This window comes from Manacus candei, unplaced genomic scaffold (genome assembly GCF_025592945.1).
Source record: "Manacus candei isolate 608988 ecotype Guabito, Panama unplaced genomic scaffold, ASM2559294v1 h1tg000028l, whole genome shotgun sequence".
NCBI classification, from domain to species: domain Eukaryota; kingdom Metazoa; phylum Chordata; class Aves; order Passeriformes; family Pipridae; genus Manacus; species Manacus candei.
This window is the reverse complement of record NW_026138076.1, coordinates 6,209,170-6,228,048: the sequence shown is the minus strand read 5'-3', so window position 1 is coordinate 6,228,048 and position 18,879 is coordinate 6,209,170. Positions and strand designations below refer to the sequence as shown.

Below are 18,879 nucleotides of genomic sequence, written 5' to 3'. Positions count from 1 at the left end.
AAAATATTTTGTGGCTGCTTTGTGAAACAAACTGACAGAATGTGATTGACATACAAAAAGGAAATGTCACTAAACAGGAAACTTCATCAGAAACAAAACTGAGAGTCATGAAACCTGTGCTGAATTACAACAAGGTTTGTGAGAGTTTGGTGCTTTAACCTATAGTTATGGAAAAACTGAATGGGCAATAGGGAAGTAAGATGGCTGTGAAAGCAGGAATTTGTAACTAGGAAAAGAATTTTAGGACTTGTCTTCAAACACTGTTAAAGAAACAAAGACCCCCTCCAGTCTATGAAGTCAAAGTGTGCTTGCTTTCCTCAGAAACTACTGCAAAACATGCAGTTAGAAAATAGCTTGTGTAGCTTCTGAAACTTGGTACCAGACAGGTGGTAGACAGTTGTGTAAGAGCATGAGATCATCTTCTGAACCACCCAGCAGCAAGTCATAATTCTAACATGAAGTAGTATTGGTCTGTGTTTTAAGAAGCATTATTTTTCTCACTGTAAAGAAGACACAGATAAGTACTGTGCAATGTTTTCTTGTTCCAGTTCAGTAATAGTTGTATGGTTCAGAATTCCTTTTTCTATATTTCTAGTGTTGAGATGCTGAAAGAGCAGTAACTTGGCAGAAGCTACAGTCACACTCTGTTAATTCTGCTCTGTAGTCAAACCCAATATTTACAGTAGGACCTCTAATAAAGGCAGGCAGCTGTTAAATGTGTGGGTATCTTGGAGTTGATGTGGTACTCCTCCCTGTCTGCTGCAGTGGAGGCAGTATTGAATTTCCTTGCCATAGCTCTGGTACTCAAGTGTGCTTCAGCTGAAGCAAGGCATTTTTGGCTCAAAGTATACCTGGTCTTTCCATGACTAGCAGTCAGACTTTTTTTATTTTTAAATTTATTAATATTATTGAAAAAGAAAAGCAGCATTGCCTTTCTCTCTGCCTTTACAAAGTATACCTAATAAGACTTTTGTTTCTCTGTTGTTTCCCTCTGTTCCTCATGGTTCAGGTTTCTCTTCCCCTTACACTGTTGAATTAGTACATTCCTTCTTGGTTGGTTAAAAGTTATTTGTCTTCATAATACTTTAATAACCCCTCTACTTCATTTTGTGAAGTATCATTTATACATCACTGGCTGCAGTGGTATAATCTTATTATTGTTCATAACAAATTTCTCTAGATATTAACTTGCCAGTTAGTTGTCTTCCTTCTACCATCTGGCTGAGTTGGTGGGGGATGGAGGGTCCACTCTCCTTCATACAGGCTACAGTAGTTTAGAAAAGTACTAGAGCCAGCCATAGAATTACCTGCATGATGAAGGTTTGGGACCAGATAGCAAATTCCTGGAATGTTTCCCAGGTAACTTCATGAAGACACAGGTGAAGCCAGTTCAAAAAATGGTATCTAATGTGCATCACTGAGAAGTCTTAGAGAGAGACAGTGATCAGTATTATTGCTGTAAAGAGAAGCATTTATTGCTGCAAGTATACCATAAGCCACTTTTTATTTCTGCTTGAGGTTAGTGTGATATGTAGTGGACTCCACATTTCACCCATGATGTGGTTCACTTCTCTGCATTCAGATTTACCAGCCAGACCAAGCCTCAAGGGGCAGGTAACCAGACCCACCAAACACAAACACCAGGTTTTCAACTTTCCTTTAATGACAAGACAATAGCCACAGAATAGAAGCACAGTACAGAATAGCAGCAGTTCTGCACACTCAATACTGAACAAGTGTCTGTGCAACTCACTGAAGTTTGTTACAGTCATGTAACCCAAACAGGGGTGGCTCTACTTATGCTCTTACACCAACTCTGATTTTCCAAATGGTTTTAATAATATGATATCTACAGTTGTTGCCACAAAGGACTTGTTTTCTTCAGCTTGGTATCTTGTATTTACCACGGCTCTCACACTTCAAGACATGTAAGCATCAGAAAAGCTTCAGCTATCAGAATGGTACAGCTCATTTTCTTGAGATACAGGTAAGAAATACCACCTCCTGAAGTAGTATTACCACACCTTCTCTGGTGTAGTTCAAGATAGCCCTATTCTGGTCCATTGTCATGTATAAAATCTTTCTTTAGGACTCCTATAGTTCCCAGAGCCCCTGAAAGCTTGTGTTACATAATGGTAAGATACACCAAAGTATCAGTACCTTTCAAGTTTCTATCAGCATCCTCACAGGTATTAACTGCAGCAATGCTGATGGCAGTATCAGACAGATAAATCTGCCCAATCTTTTTTTCCAGCTTACATTTATTACTTCCGCCTCAGTTCCATCACTCTTTTAAAATTGCTTCTATCATGTTCTGTCTTTTTGCTGAACACTAGAAGTACTCTGTAGTTGTAGCCTTGCCAGGAGAAATAACATGTTTTGTTGAGAGAAAAGTGTTCTGGAAAGATAGTGAGTTTGTTCATATATTCACCATCTGGTCTTCTGCGTTTCTGGAACTGAGTGTAATTATATGCTGAAAAAAGGATCCTTAAAACTGGCTGCTTTAAATAGGTTCACTCTCATTTTCAGATGGCTTTTGTCTTTCTTTTTTCTACTAAGTTCTTCAAAAAGAATTCACCTAAGTAAAAGGAAAAAAAGCACCAAAATTATTTGTTGGTATTTCAATAAAATAAGGCAAAACAAGACACATTCTTACTTAACATGAGTGTTCTATTCTACAGCAGGAACGTTCTTACCAATATTTTATATAATTCCATTCTATGCAACAGCACTTTCAATACATATAGCAGGAATCTAAAAAAACCCCCCAAACCATAACCCATAACCCTGCCACTCTTGAAATCCTGATTTTCCTCATGTCCAATTTCATGAAATAGCTCTGCTGCTTTGTGCTTTCCAACAGGCAAGTGAATTGGTTTAATTAAAAACTAATTTTATTTAATAAAGTATCAGCAAGTTATAAGGAAACCTGCTATAAGTCTCATTTGAGCTGGCATTAAAACAGACTGAGAAGCACAGTGCCCCAGATGAGTCTCCTCTGCTTTCTCCTTCAGAAGAAGCAGGATGCTGTACCTACACAACAGTTTCATTAATGTCAGCTGCTACTTAATACCCAGTGCTGTGTCAGAAAAAGCATTACCATAAGGGTGTCCAATTATTTCTAAGGCACTGTAGATAAATTCTGCCTAAAGCAACAAAACTGCATCACAAATAACAAAGAGTCCCAATAAACCTGGAAGCATCCAAAAGGCACAATGTAAAGGAAAACTTGCAAATTGGGTACCTTTTATCCTGCCTCACACATTAAGTATAGTACAAAATATGTTTGGCAAAAAAATTAGCTTAAGCAGCACAGCAATTGCACAAATATGGAGTGTCCTTGAGCTAAGGTGAGGTTTGTTGCACATTGCTTCATCCTTTTAATTTTATATAATAAAATGTTACATGCTGAAGAATCTAATGCCTTTCAGCAATTTACCTGCTTTATAGGAGGAACGCACTAAAGGCCCACTAGCAGTGTAATGGAATCCAAGATCATTTCCTACTTTTTCCCAGTACTTAAACTTTTCAGGAGTTATGTATTCTTCAACCTGAGTGAAAAGAATTAATTTTAATCAGGTGTTAATGCAAAGGAAATGGCTATAGTTGGCATACAGTGAAATGAAACACAGTTATATCGCAAGTTCAAAATTTTTCACTCCAAAACTTTGAGCAGTCAAGTCACCAACTGTATTTTCTCTCTGCTTTCTACCAAAATAAGGCATTTTATTTGTTTTTCACATTTAACTGAAAAGTTTGGAATTTTCTTCACTCTGTTTTTGAATGGTCCTTTGGAGCAAGCCTTTTCTTTTGTCCAAGTTAGTAAAAAATCATGATAGTCCTAGAGATCTCTTCACTAACAGTTATTTTAGTGAAACACAGGAACAAAATGGAGCGTGACACTCTGGACAGATCACAGAAGCAGAAAATGGTAATTTCCCCAGCTGAAGTGGCACCATTAAGGGAGAGCCTATGAGACAGTGAAGGGGCACTGGCTTGAGCCATTATGCTTGAGAAATACACTGAAGCCCTTGTTTTCCAGAATCATGCCTCAGCTCCAGCTGCCTCCCTGGCTAACAGCAGAAACTAGCACTGGGAAGTCTGCAGAAGATGGAAGGAGTTAGATGCCTGAGGTAACTTTTAGTGAAGAGTCTGTAACAGATGAACACTATCAGGCCAAACAAGGAAGGAAATTTTTCCTGACATCTGCAGTTAGGGTAAGGATGACTGTGCAAGGTATAGACTATAATTCTGCCTGTAAATTAAAGGCACTTTTACCTTCAGGTGACGTTTTGTTGGTTGCATGTACTGTCCCAGGGTCAAGCAATCTACATCTGCTTCCCGTAACACTGTAAAAACAAAATTGTTAGTGGCAGAAGGATCACAAGGCATTGTCAGCCATTAAAAAAAGCCCTCTTTCCAGGTCTGAACAAGGCTCACTCCCCAGCACCCTGTGGGGGCTACATTCTGCTCAGAGCAAAGGGAACTTGCAGCCTCCATGCACAGTAGCCACACACCTCACTGAGCTCCGTGATGCTGCAGGGCCTGAGCTAGAGAGAATACCCTGGTCACTGCAGTCGTGTCTCACTGCAGAGATGACATGTTCTTGTCTTTATCTTGCTGCTTTCACTGTGTCTTTATGTCAGAGCCTTCATTTGATAAGAGATGGATGGGTGCACATGCACTTGGCACTTCACTGTTTCAACAGACTAGATGTCGAAAAGATGTGGAGAGTTCTGAAGTGCCATAAATCGGGGAAATGGCCAGTTTTACACACTTAAGATGTATTTTTTGATGCCTGCAGAATCTTATAAACTTTGTCTTTACAATTGTAGGATATACCAGAGTAAATAAACAGCAAATGAGTTCAGGTAGTCTATTTACAGGGGAAGAACCTGGACACTTGATAGTCAGCTGGCCTGAAGAACTGTTTACTGCAGCTAGAGGGCTGTTCTGAACAAAGGGATGGCTGAGGAATCAGAATTTGCATGAATATCTCCATGTATTTTTTGGCTATGTGGGTTGGTTGCCCTACGTTGAATAGGAAGAAAAGACAATGTCTTGATTACAGCACTGCACTCACTGTTAACCTGGAATCTGTTTACAGTGATATGGGTCTGTAAAGAAACAGGTACAATACCAGCACATTTACATGCTCTTTAACTCACAGCCAGAGGACAGAAGGGGAACAAAACTACAGTAACCAAATGAATGTGGCTGGTAACAGTTTGCTTCCATTTACATCCATGAACTTGGCTTGAAGGCAAACAGCACCAAATCTGAAATTTCATATCCCTGTGGCTCGGAAATGCAAGGCAGTAAGAATGGGAAAACCAGGAAGTGTAATTTTTTGGTCCAACTGCAACAAAACTAGATTATATAGCTGCATTCTAAATGTGTTCTGTACACAAAATAAAAGTACCAGGTAGACATTCTTTCAGGATATGGGAGAAATGCCATAGCATTTATGAACTACTTCTTCCAATTGCATTACTTTCAGTTACCACCATGAATGGTTTTCTGTCCCCTTAAAAATACATTTACATGAAACATAAGAACATGCTACAGCTCCAGGGATGGTAACATTTTTGCATCTAAATAAACTGAAATAATTTAATCAGGTCTGCTGTTTCTAAAAAGCAAAGCACAATAAGGCAATAATGTTGCAAGCTCATTATTTAAGTATTGCAAGATAAGAACGTTAATACAGTTTAACAAAAATAGTTCTAATTTCCACTGAAGTTAACACGAGCTGGATTTACCAGTCAAATTGACTCTGGAAGCCATATGAAAGCAAAATATTTCAGAAATTCAGTCTTCTTTAACCAAACTTTTCTTTTTCAATGGAATTTAGAAAACATTTCCTGCACCAGGCAAACTGATTTGCATGTAGAGGTAAATACGCTTACAACTGTTTTCCAACACAATAAAATTCATATCTGTGGATTCTGGCATCTATTTCAACACCAACTTACATTTCATTGTGGAATACACTTGTTCATCTGTCTCGCCCAGCCCCAGCATAATGGAGGTTTTAGAAATGATGCCAGGTTGGACCTGCTTGGCGTGCTTCAGCACACGGACGGACTGCTCAAAGTTGGCTCGGGGATCGCGGACCTTCCTTTGCACATTTCCAGCGCAAGGGGGAAAAAAACATGAAAGGGTGCACAGAAGTTAAAGATGCCAGGAAAGGCTCGTTCTGCTCATTTCTATAAAGTGGCAGCGTAGAGGTTTTAGCTGAGCAGTTTGACACCGGCTGAAAGGCCCCGAAGCATCAGAAGCAACGGAATGTGCTCAGCTGGGATGTTCCCGGTTCAGGTCCCACACCCGCCATGGGATGCCGGGCTGTGCCCAGCTCAGGTCCCACACCCGCCATGGGATGCCGGGATGTTCCCGCGGAGGTGACGCCGCCGCAGTGCCGAGGCGCGGGCGCCCCCTGCCGGGGGGCGGCGGGCACGGCGGGGCCCCGCGCGGGGCAGGACGGGAGCGGGGCCGCTCCGCATCCCGGCCCCGCCCGCTCCGCATCCCGGCCCCGCTCCGTATCCCGGCCCCGCCCCGTATCCCGGCCCCGCCCGCTCCGCATCCCGGCCCCGCCCGCTCCCGCCGCCTCCCACAGCACGGGGGGTTTCAGGGCAGCTCGGAAGGGAGTTCTTTTACAACCCCCTTGCCATGCACAGTGCTAGTGCTTACCTCTGCAGTTCTGGGACCGTCTCCACGTTGTGAGCATACACATCCAGCCCCGACAACGCTACTTTCTCCACAGCTTTAAGGTCCCCTCGGAAATCGGGAGTTAGGCATTCCACTAGGATTTTGGAATTCCTGAAAAGGACAGAGAAAAAAGGAATACATCGGTGGGATTTTGTGTTGCTAAAAAAATCAAGAAAGCAAAAAAACACACATAATTAATAAATGATGCTCTGATAGCAAAGCAAAGTTAATTCAGGATACAATTCTAAAAGAACAGATTTCTGCAAATACTTATATAACAAATCAAACAGGAGCTGTGTTCAATTCCTGATTCTACTGATGTGAGCTGGAATACAACAAAAGATAAATAATAAATATAAGAGCATTTCCAACAGCCTCTAAAACAATTTTAATCACATGTACTGTTTATGCAAGATTTTTCATGTGTCTTTTTTGCAGTTATGTAACTTAACATAAGTTTGAGGTCATAGCTCCAAAATACAGAGGAGCTGTGATCCTGCCTACTAGTATATGAAGACTAAGTTATTGCCCTGGAATCTAATCTTGGTGTCCAAGAACCTGATTTCAGCTCAGAAAGACTGGTGGGAAAAACTGAAGGAACCTTTGGAGTCCCAAGATACACTGAATAAACACTTAAATAGGGTTATACAAATGAATTCTGCAGGTAGACAAGTATGCTGTCAAATGGTGTACAGGGTACCAATGCAGGGTGAAGGTGACACAGCCAGGGAAAGCCAGAAGGTACATTCACAGACTTGGAAATGGCCATTGTGGGGAAATGAAAAGCAATCTGATCACTGCTGAATGAGAAACCAGACTCCTTCGGTCGTGGTGACAGTGTTACCTAAATCCGCTGTGTTTGAGCCCAAAGCTTCAGGAATGACTGTACCTCAAAAGAATGTACTCATTTCCTGGTAAACCAGTTGCCCATTCAAAGAAGGAATCCAGTGCTTAGCTTTACATAAGCCTGGGATGAATTGGAAATGCATCCAAATTCAAAACAGTTTGGGGCCATTCTATGAGACAGATGAAAAGAAGAAAAAGAAAGCGGCACAGATAGGCTAAAGGCAGACTTTTGTATCTGCATGGCGCCTGGAATACTCCAGCTAAAAGTAGCTTTGACCTACATGCAGTACCACATTCTAAGGTTATAAGAATAATAGCAATACATTAATGACATACCTTTCTTTCAGATGTGAGACTGTCTTTGCAAAGTGTTCCGCTCCACCGTCAGGCATATCTACAAGCATGTCAATTATTCAGTTAACCTTTCAGTTCAAGAAATGTATTTACTTATTAGCAAAGACTCAACACCCATAACAGATTCAAGTTTAAATGAGAAATAATAAACCAGTCAAACCCCAGTCTTATCTTACCACTTATGCCAAGGGTTTACAAAAGATATCCTAGCAAGCCTTGCTCGGCACAAAGTCTAACTGTGACTGTGATTCACCTTTACCTGTCTCTAGGTCCACTGTCAGCCTGAGCACCGAATGGCTTTATCTATATACAGTTTTGGTCTGAGAAACAGTTGTACAAAAATTGAGATATATATATTTCTGCTCTGTAGGCCGCTTTGAAGCTACTGGACTTCCCACCATACTGAACAGGGGTTTTCCCCTCCTGTATGGTGTCACCTCAAAGAGCTATTACAACCTTAAAAAAAGGCAACTTCCAGTTTTCACAGAATTACAGAATCAATTAGGTTGAAAAAAACCTCTGAGATCATTAAGTCCAACCTATGACCAATCATGATATCAACTAGACCATGGCACTAAGTGCCACATCCAGTCTTTCTTTAAACACCTCCAGGAACAGTCATTCCACCACCTCCCTGGGCAATCCATTCCAATGTTTAATCATCCTTTCTGTGAAAAAATTCCTCCTACTGTCCAACCTAAACTCTGCCCCCTTTTATTACATATAATATATTCCAGGTTTAGTGTTTGGAAGAAGTTCTGTAATGGCATTGTATATGAATGCTTGTGGTTGGGGTTTCTTTTTGCTAATGGAGTAACAGAATACAGTGTTTATGTATGCATTTCACAAAAAAATATAAATATTTAGTATTCTAATATTCTTGCCATTTAATAACAGTGTAACTTCTGTTGTGTTTTACCAGATATGGAGAAATACCAAGAATATGTAGGAACTTCCCGAAGTTTCATCACTGTGGACTCCTTTAGAACAGTCCTCCTTGACAGCTGTGTTGATAAATGTTTACAGGGGCCTGTGTTTACCCCACATAACACATCTGAGAGCTCAGAGGGAAAGCCAGGAGAGCGATCTACGCACCATCTCTGTCCACAGACGTCAGCACAACGTAATCCAAGCCCCACTCAGCGATAGCCTTGGCTGTGTTGTAAGGCTCCTGGGGATCCAGAGGAGGTGGATTTTTTGCTGTCTTTACTGAGCAAAATCTGCAGCCTCTAGTGCATGTATCACCCATCAGCTGGAACAAGACACACATTCATTTACATGGTACAATGTCACTATTGCTCAGCTGGGAAACAGCTGCATAAGCTACATCAGATAAATCCCAACACTAAGCAAATAAAACTGGGACAGTGCTTTACTCTAAATTTATTGTAATAAAACCACTCCACTACAGTAGAGATCCAGCAATGCACTACAAGCAGCTCAGACATTAACAGAACACTTAAGAAATGGTAAATGACTTACCATAATAGTAGCTGTGGCTGTGGCATATTCACCACCTCCCCAGCATTCTCCAATGTTGGGACAACGTGCTTCTTCACATACCTGAGGGTGAAAGGCTGTACTGAACCTGCATTTTTCATATTATTATTGAAAATAATTATTTTATTACTGATCAATTTCAATAATAGCCTACAAACAGAACATAATTCCTTCTGTGATAAATAAGGTTAACAGTTCCATGCTGTGGAACTTCTGGAGTTGCTTCTTCACAACTGCAACTCCATTAGCAAAAAGAAGCTCCTCAACCATGTAACTGCCTTATTAATTAGCACAGACTGTCATTAACATTTTAAATTTAAAAAGTGTTAAAATGTCTATGACAAAGTCTATGACTCATTAAAGGATGATCTTAGCCTGAAAAAAAAAAAAAAAGAGGAAAAAGCTCTCCATGCATTTACACCACTTTTTACCATCTGGAAGGTACAATTAACAAAATATACACATTTGTACAGTTCTTTTCATGGAAAACATGTATGTAACTCTAAAATTGTGTGCGTTCCCATTAAAAACAGTTGCATATAGCATCTTCTGATCTCTGGTAATGCAAATAGTAAACCCTAGTACTTAAAATCATAGCAGGCAAAACATTCAATACTCTGTTGGATTTATCTTCATTCTTTAGGGGTAAAATTCACCTCTAATAAAAGGGACCAGCATTTGGCTTGGTTTCAGCCCTGAAGATCATGCAAGACATGATTTCTACCTGTTCTGCACAGAAAAAAAAAAAAATGTAAAAAATGCCTTATTTCTACAGGAAAACTTGGTTGGTGCCAGATTTACCGTATGAAGATTTAAACTTCTCAAGGTATTCTTTAGTTTATTGTAGTTCTTTCCCATGGGAATCTTTGTTTTCAGCCATGGAGGAAGCCGCAGCCTGAGCAACACCAAGAAAACATAAAGATTAATAAACTACCTACATAACAAATGTCATTAATTTTATAGATTCATTTTAATTTGTTATGGATCCCAACAAGGAAAGGTTCCTTGAAAGCTGATGCAACCCAGAAACTAATGTTAACATCATTGATGGTCAGATCAGACTTCTCTCTTCCCTGTTTATCATCATGCCAACACTCAGGTGTAGGAGTTTGCTGTCACTGAAAGGTTTAAAACCGTTCACTGTTCCAGCGGGGTTTAACAGTGCCACACTGGAGACTGCAATAATGAATGGCAGCAGCTGTTATACAGCTATTGCTTCTGATCAAATTTATAACTGGAAATATGGGGGTTTAAGCATTTTATAATCTAGTCTTAATTTTTTGTTTTACTCTATCGATAATATTTTTTCAACAGCAGAGTTGGGTACATTCACCTACTGATATCTGTAATTCAATACAGGCCATGGCACAGGCACTCACATGAAAACACCACGTCTCCATGTTTTGTTATGCGTGTTTTTGTTTCTTACTGAAAAATCATTAAATTTGCAAGCCAGTAGGGCAGAATTTAATAAAAATACAGAGTATACATTTTGTAGTTATTACTAAATGTGCAAGATAGTGCCCAGAAGCAACTACAGTTGTTTAAAATCACAATTACCTTTCTCCTTTCTCACGCTTCAAATTGCCTTTATAGTCAGCCCATGTGCTCTTGTCTGACAGATCTCCAGAGACAAAGTCCTGCAAGTCTGGCCCGTTTTGCAGAAACTCTTTTTTGTCCCCTGGCAAAGAACTCGATGTTCCGTACTGGTTACACACATAGCTCCCAGATATCTAAAAGCAGCAAAACTGTAATTTATTTAATAGCAAATGTACTAGCAGCATATACTAAACAACAACTTGCCCTTTTGCTGGTTAACGTACACTTTGCATAAGCATTTTTCCAATGGTCTTTAAGTTAACTTCTTTTTATTTTAAGCCACATGAAACAGACTTATCTACCATAATACCCTGCGAAGTTACACAGTATAACATAAATTCCCCTCGTACTCAGCGCTGATGAGGCTGCACCTCAAATCCTGTATCGAGCTCTGGGCCTCTCACTGCAAGAAAGAAGGTGCTGGAGAGTGTCCCAAGAAGGGCAACAGAGCTGGTGAAGGGTCTGGAGCTCAAGTCCCATGAGGAGAGGATGAGGGAGCTCGGGCTGTTTAGCATGGAAAAAAGGAGGCTCAAGGGACACCTGATCGCTCTCTACAACTGCCTGAAAGGAGGCTGTAGCCAGGTGGGGGTCCTTCTCTTCTGCCAGGTAACAAGTGACAGGAAGAGAGAAATGCCCTCAAGCTGCGCCAGGGGAGCTTTAGGCTGGACATCAAGAAGAATTTCTTCTTAGAAAGGGTGATTAAACATTGGAATGGGCTGCCTAGGGAGGTGGTGGATTCAACCGTCCGTCGAGGTGTTTAAGCCAAGACTGGACATGGCTTGACGTGATGGTGTTCGGTCACAGGTTGGACTCGACGATCTCAGAGATCTTTTCCAACCTCACTGATTCTGTGATTCCGTGAAACACCGCTGTGCGGGTTCCTCTGACACTTCGGGACTGCAGGACGCGGCGATGGCTTCCAATGCTTCCGGGCGCTGTCCCGCGGGAGCGGGGCCGGGGCTCGGTGTCCTGGGAGTACGTGTGCCCGTGCGGGGCTGGGATGGCCCCTCCCGGGCTCTGCCCGCGGCCGCCCCGCGCCGCCGCCGCCGCCACGGACCCTCTCGGCACCGGCACCGGGACGCGCCCCGTCCCCTCCCCGTGCGATCTCCTCTCGCCGTGCCGCGCCACGCTACATCGCCCCCCGCCCGCCCGGCCCCGGGTCACGCGGCGGGACTCACCCGGGCCCGGCCCCGCGGCAGCAGCAGCCCCCGGGCGGCGGCGGTGGCCCCGCAGCGGCCCCGCGGTAGCAGCAGCGACATGGCGGCACCGGCGCGAGCGATGCGCTCGACGCTCGACCGCCTCGGCTGCTCCTGCCTCTCGGACGGCTCGGCCTCGGCGCGATGACGTCACGGGCGCGGAAGCGGCTACAAGAGTGCGATGACGTCACGCGCACTCTCTTTCCGCGCCGCGCGCTGCCAGGTGAGGCCGCCCGGGATAATCCGGGATCATCCGGGACCATCCGCGGCGCGCGGCTCCGCGCCGCCCCGCCCGCGCGCCGGCAGCCCCCCGGGGCCCCGCCGGGCCCCGCCAGCGCGGCATGTCCCGTCCCGCACCCCGCGGGAGGAGCCCCGGGCGGCGCCGGCCCGGCCGGGCCCCGCTGGGCGCTGAGGGCGCCGCGTCCGTCCGGGCGGGGTCTCCGCCGGGAGAGGGCCGCGGGAGCCTCCAGCCTGTGTCGTTCTCTCCCGCAGGATGAAGACCATCCTCAGCAACCAGACCGTGGACATCCCCGAGCAAGGTCAGTGTCCGCTGCGTTCGGGGGCGCCCGGCGCTGCCGTCCCCACGGCCCATAACGCGTGTCCACCTTCTGTTCCCAGTGGGAGTTTCGCTGAAGGGCCGGACGGTCATAGTGAAGGGCCCCCGAGGAACCCTGCGGAGGGATTTTAACCACATCAACGTGGAGCTGTCCCTCCTGGGGAAGAAGCACAAAAAGGTGAGTTCTGCGCGGCCCGGAGACGGAGGGGAGCTTAACAGCCGGCTTAAAAGCTTAATGGTGGTGTAGAAGGGTGACCGAAAATGTTTAGCTACAGGTACGTTGTTTGGTTTTGCTCATTTCTGTGTTTTCTGAAAGAGGCTGGTTTGATGGAGCACGGGACCTACTCGGGCACTGTGGAAACATTGCGGTTCTGTCATATTGGCCTCAATGTGTTGGTTGCATTCCTTTGTAGTTAAAGTCAGGTACAGGGAAAGGGATTGATGGATGGATGTTGTTTTACAGACTGGCTCGTTTTAGCTGGGAAAAACTAAATCAGTTCGTTTGATTTCCAGAAACAGCAAGAACATCAGAAGAGCAGGTGTTCTCTAAATAAATGAATAATATTTTCATATGGTCTTGAAAAGTATAAAAAAAATCCAAGAGCGGCTGATTGCAGCTACTTGATCACAAGTATCAAGTGTTTCATTAAAACGGTGGACCCACACACAGTGTTTTATTTAAGTTGATGATGCATAGGAGACTGACTTTGGAACAACGTGTTTAGCATTTGATAATACAACCTTCAGCTTAAGATTTTGGATTTATCTATCCTAGCTCTTCTGAGGATTTGTTAGTAGCAAGACATGAACAAGATAAAGGTTTCTGACGTATATGGGGTTGGGACTTCAGAGACCGGGTGGGCCTTTAATTGTCAGAGAAACAGAGTAGTTCTGTGCTTTTAAGTAGTTTATGTGAATGTTTTGCTCCTAGTTTGTCACAAAAATATTTCGTTGTTAGTTTTGAAGTGTAGCTGAAAGCTTTGTTAATGTGGTTTTTTAACCCAGCTGCGAGTTGACAAGTGGTGGGGTAACAGAAAGGAGCTGGCAACAGTCCGCACCATCTGCAGCCATGTACAGAACATGATCAAGGGGGTCACTCTGGTAAGTTTTACTTTGAAGCAGGATAACTGCTGACATTTTTGTTACCTGCAGTGATAGCCTTTTAGTTTTGGGGAAGTGTTTCTAAGCATCCAAGATGTAGCTTCTCTTCCTTTTACTGTTTTCTTGCACTTAATGTCAAGCAAGTTTTGGAGGTGGAAGAAAGCACAGATGTCTCTTGGGCTCAGTGTCCTGCCCTCTTTAAGAAACTGTTTTTGATACATGTTGGGTAGATTTCTCCGGTAAACTTAATGCACATATTCTGCCTTTTGGATGTGTTCTGCTTTCAATATCTGATTATGTGCTGTATCACAGGGCTTTCGTTACAAGATGAGGTCAGTGTATGCTCACTTCCCAATCAATGTGGTCATACAGGATAATGGCTCTCTTGTGGAGATCCGAAACTTCTTGGGAGAGAAGTACATCCGCAGAGTGCGGATGAGGCCAGGTGAGCATTTCTGGAGATGTACTGTGCCATTCTAACTGGGCTTTTCAAGCTGTTTTCTTTGGGCACTGCCACAGAGAGCAGGAGATGCTGAATAATTGGTGGAGCAGCATTTGCTTGTCTGAATTCATGTAATCTTCTTATGATACCTTTGCCGCTATTCAGCTTTATTATTAATAAGGATTTTGTAATTTATTTTTAATGTTTAGAGTTAATTACTGCAATACAGGGAGTCCAAGATGTCCTTTTGTCATTGTGAGATCTCGGCACTGTTTATAGTTGGCAAACTGCAGTGCTTAATTTTAGATTTGTGTTTCTGTTTTAAACATTGTACATAAATTAATTCCATATCATATTTTTGGTCTTTGAGGTGGTGTAGTTTGAATTTCCTGATTATCTAGGAGCAGGCATGATAAATTTCAAAATGACCATCTTACCTGCTGGTTTTACATCTTGCATACTTGTAGTTTCAGCAAAATATCTAACAGAAGAGTAGGCACTTGATGGAGCTTGTTAAACTTCTGAAGGGAGGAGACAAAACATTTCATAAACAGAGTTACCTTCAGACTGTAGAAAAGACTTTCCATATCCTTTTTTTTTTTAATTGCATTTCTAGTGAGGGTATGGATAAGGTTATTTGACGTGACTGATGTTTTGGGGTGGCTTTAGAGGAATGCATCAGATTTGTCCCAAAATCCTGTTAGATACAGTGCAGAGTTACAGTGCTTTGATTTTGATTTACAGTGGGATATTAAGGCAGGGTTTAATTACTGTATTTGTTTTTTTTCAAGTCAGCCTTTACTATAAAGATAGTAAAGGATTGGCTTTGATTAAGTAGATCAAATTATAAAAACTTTTGTTATCTCCTTGCAAATGCAAGTTTCCCGTTAGACTCTCAGATGCCATAATGTTTACTCCTTGTGAGTATTCTCAGCATTGCTAATAAACACAGTGCTTGACACGAGAGGGGGCAGGTGATTTTCAATGACTTTTGATTATGGTGACTCCAGTTTTGTCTTATTGAACACAAGCCTGTGGGAAGTGGCACCACCTGGCTGACAGAGCTGTGCTGGCAAAGTCTCTGGCTTGTACACAGTGTTGTTGTGTAGTAATGAGTAAGCAGGAATATCACTTAGTTGCTTTCAATCCAGAGCATAACTTGCACTAATCTTTAAGTTTTGAAACTGTGAGGGAGGACAACCCTGGAATGGATTTCAGGAATTCTCTTAACAAAGTTATAGAAGCTAATTATTGGCTTGAATGCAGCTTTCTAGATCTGTAAACTGGGATATTAATACTGTTTCTTTACCACACTTAACATCTTCGACAGTGTAGATGATGTGTTTTCCTTTCCACAGGTGTTACCTGTGCAGTGTCTCAAGCCCAGAAAGATGAGCTGATCCTTGAAGGCAATGATATTGAGTTGGTCTCCAATTCAGGTTTGTGAAAGGAGATGTGTAGGAAGGTTATATGGCCACTTTTATCTGAAGATGTCAGCTTAGCAAACTCTTTCTCCTCAAACCCTGAGGTAAACAACAGCCTAGGATTTTTTTTTTTTTTTGCTTTAGTCACCATAACTGCTTTTCATAATTCTTATGCTGCTTCTACACTTAAAGATGTTTTTACAGGTCCAAGGAACCTTTTTCTGTAAAGTCAGTATTTATGGCCTTTTTGATACCAAACTTTTCAGCTTTTCTGTTGTACAAGTGTGCAGTAATGAACTGTCAGGGCCCCAAGTTGCCAAGACCAGCTCAGTGACATGCATTCTGTTTTCATTAGACCTGACAGGATTTCAAGTTGGTAATTTCTCTCTCTAGATGACAGTTCCCTTTGTTTGTTGAAATATTGGAGTGTAAACAAAGGCTACAAGTTAGCTCAGACCTCTTGCTTTTTACTAATGGTCTTGCTTTGTCTGCAGCTGCCTTGATCCAGCAAGCCACCACAGTCAAGAACAAGGATATCAGGAAATTCTTGGATGGTATCTACGTCTCTGAGAAAGGAACAGTACAGCAGGCAGATGAGTAAAACTCATAGGTTGGTATCATTTTAATGCACATTGTACATCTTCTGTTTAGAGATGGGGACTTCACAAGGTTCATCTGCTTCAACACTGCTGTGGTTAAGTCGGTTCCCAACAGGGATGAAGTTATGTTTGTATAAGGCAGCATAAGGCATGTCATAAAACTTTAATTTTGCTAGGCCTTTTGACAGCCATTTTTCATCTCTCATCAACTTGGCATTATGCTACTGTATGGAGGAATATGTAACTCTGCAGTGCTGTACTCTGCACTGTGAGCACTGGCTGCAGTGGTGGCTGAGAATTTAAAACCAGCTGACCTGGCCTGACAGACCAGTTCACAGCTGTTTACAGAGAAGACCTTAGGCTAATGTTCCTCCTGGTTGGACACTGCCCTGACTAAAAATAGTGGTCAGCATACAGTTTGTATATAAAGGTTCTTCTATGCTGTTTGTGTGTAAATGCTGGTAAACAGCTCTGTTTACAAGTTCAACTATTTACATTGTATGTGGACTTCTGTTACTGAAGTTGAGTACAAGGATCTTGGGATAATTTAGGAATTTTAAGTGTTAAAGGGATTTAAGTGTTAAAGGAATTTCAGAATTTTAAGCGTTTCAGCTACATATGGTTCCATACATAGTGCAAAACACTTGTGCAGGATGAGACAGGCTGATTTGCAAGTAAGTTCCATGTTGTGTATCTTCTGTAACCTAAGCTTGAGGCAGGATGCCGATGAACTGAGTTTTAGAAACAAATTTATTTTTTTATCACCAGCCAGGTACCAGACACCTGGAAGCCACTGAAAAAAGTAATTTTTACTGCTGTTCAAAATTACTTGAGAGATGGAACAACTTACTACCTGCTTATTGAACAGTCATGAGCTGTTGTGTTTGAAGGCATCCTTAAGTAATCTCATCTGAACAAAATAAAGCAAATTCTTTGAACTGTTAATGTCTGTCTTGCATTAAAACTATCAGATAAATTAGCATCAAATGGCTATAGACTTAGTTTCACATTTGCACTGCTAAATCTTTCTAACAGCTCTTAATGTTTTATTTACAGTTGTCTGGATCCTGATACAAACCACCATGAAACATTAGATCAACAAGACCAGCTCAAAGAATCTGGTACAAAACCAGAACACTGTGAGAGGTTTAATGAAATAAAACATACTTAATATCTTGGTCTTTTTTTTTTTTTTTTTTTAAAAGAACTAAATGGTGATTGCATGAACTTGTTCAAGGTCTTTTGGACAAGCAGATTGTCACAGAAAGGTTATGTTAGCGTGGTGTACACACTGCCCTGCCAGCCTCTGAGAACATTCAGTCTGAATGAAGTCTGATGGTTTGAAAACACATTGGTAGTGTGGACCCAGTGTGCAAAGTCATGCAGTGGTATTTTTGAAACATAGCATTAAGAAATAGCAAAAGCATCGTTCTCACAGAGAATAGAGTTCTTTCACATTATTTCAAAACCTCTTAATTCAGGCTTGTGGTGACAGAATCTGAAGTAGATTAAAAACAAAATTGAAATCAGTAGAACTAGATTTTAAGACCATTTAAACTAAATACATAGAAGCAGTAGTCTGAAAGTAAAATGCTTTATTTGTATTGCTAAATTAAGAAAACAAAGGGCTTGACCTCAAAGTTCCATCAGAGCATATTGCTGAGTTTCACCAGCAGTGATTTTTGTCATCTGGGGATACAGCTTTTTTTCTTAGTTGCTAATCTTGCCGTGTAGCAACATCTAATTGGGAGGTTGTACTATTTCTGTGCTATGGTAAAATCCACATTGTCACTTGTTCTATTCAGTTTTTAAAAAATGTTTCCAAAAATCCCTGGAATAGTGCAGAAACATGCTTGGCAACAAGTTGCTAAAGCTTAATAGGGAGGAAAGCATCCATACATGTTAAATTCCAAGAATTGCCCAAAGACCCACTTGAATGATGACAAGTGCAATTTACAATTATATTTGTCAGTCTCTTGAGTGGATTAATAGTTACTTATTTGCATGTTCTCTCCTAAGAACTTTTTATAGCGGGCCGATTTTGGAGGTGAAAAATAGTGATTCTGTATGATTTTGACTTAACCCAGTTACATTTGCTTAAAACTACGTCACCCAATATGTCAGGGCATCTATACTGGTCAATAATGGAGTTGAATTTGTTGTTTTAGGAGCCGACCCAGGACGATTCCTTCCTGGTGGTGTACTTAGCTGAAGGTTTGTGGGTTTTAATAACACTTTTATTTGTAAACTCTGAACAGATACAATTTCATGCTCAACACTCATGAATATCACAAGACACCTTGGTTCATAGAAAAGTGCATATCAGTTCGCAAAGCTTAGTTGCTGTTTACAAGTCAAGCTGTTTAAAAGGTTATTCCTAGGCACAGTAAAATCATAATTTTTTTTTTAAATAGGTGAACTTATCCTCCATGTACAGTAGGTGGATAAAAGTAATTTCACCAGAAACAAATGTCATAGCTCTTAGTCCTATGCATGTGATTACTTCCTGTTTTTGAATGAAATGCTTGGTGTGTATGACTGGAGTGACTCAGTG

The 18,879-nt window shown here is 41.9% G+C and overlaps 2 protein-coding genes across 3 annotated transcripts; one reads left to right on the top strand and one right to left on the bottom strand.

Annotated features, from left to right (window-relative positions):
* Positions 1–1,640: 1,640 nt before the first annotated feature.
* LIAS (lipoic acid synthetase) lies at positions 1,641–12,337 on the bottom strand. The gene is made up of 11 exons (XM_051790074.1): positions 12,186–12,337; positions 10,969–11,141; positions 10,210–10,303; positions 9,391–9,471; positions 9,004–9,160; positions 7,891–7,948; positions 6,691–6,819; positions 5,976–6,121; positions 4,279–4,349; positions 3,440–3,551; positions 1,641–2,578 (listed from the first exon to the last, which is right to left on the bottom strand). Exons 1-11 carry the CDS (start codon positions 12,264–12,266, stop codon positions 2,526–2,528), a joined length of 1,155 nt encoding a protein of 384 aa, XP_051646034.1. The 5' UTR covers positions 12,267–12,337; the 3' UTR covers positions 1,641–2,525.
* Positions 12,338–12,352: 15 nt separating this feature from the next.
* On the top strand, positions 12,353–17,498 carry RPL9 (ribosomal protein L9). Of its 2 annotated transcripts, XM_051790111.1 has the most exons (8): positions 12,353–12,426; positions 12,696–12,742; positions 12,822–12,937; positions 13,765–13,860; positions 14,173–14,305; positions 15,661–15,741; positions 16,221–16,336; positions 17,382–17,498. In XM_051790111.1, the coding sequence occupies exons 2-7, from the start codon at positions 12,697–12,699 to the stop codon at positions 16,325–16,327; spliced, it is 579 nt and encodes a 192-aa protein (XP_051646071.1). In that variant the 5' UTR covers positions 12,353–12,426; position 12,696; the 3' UTR covers positions 16,328–16,336; positions 17,382–17,498. The 2 variants fall into 2 exon arrangements, with proteins under 2 accessions (XP_051646071.1, XP_051646072.1); XM_051790112.1 differs by lacking the exon at positions 12,353–12,426 and having other exon boundaries at positions 12,694–12,742.
* Positions 17,499–18,879: the final 1,381 nt, after the last annotated feature.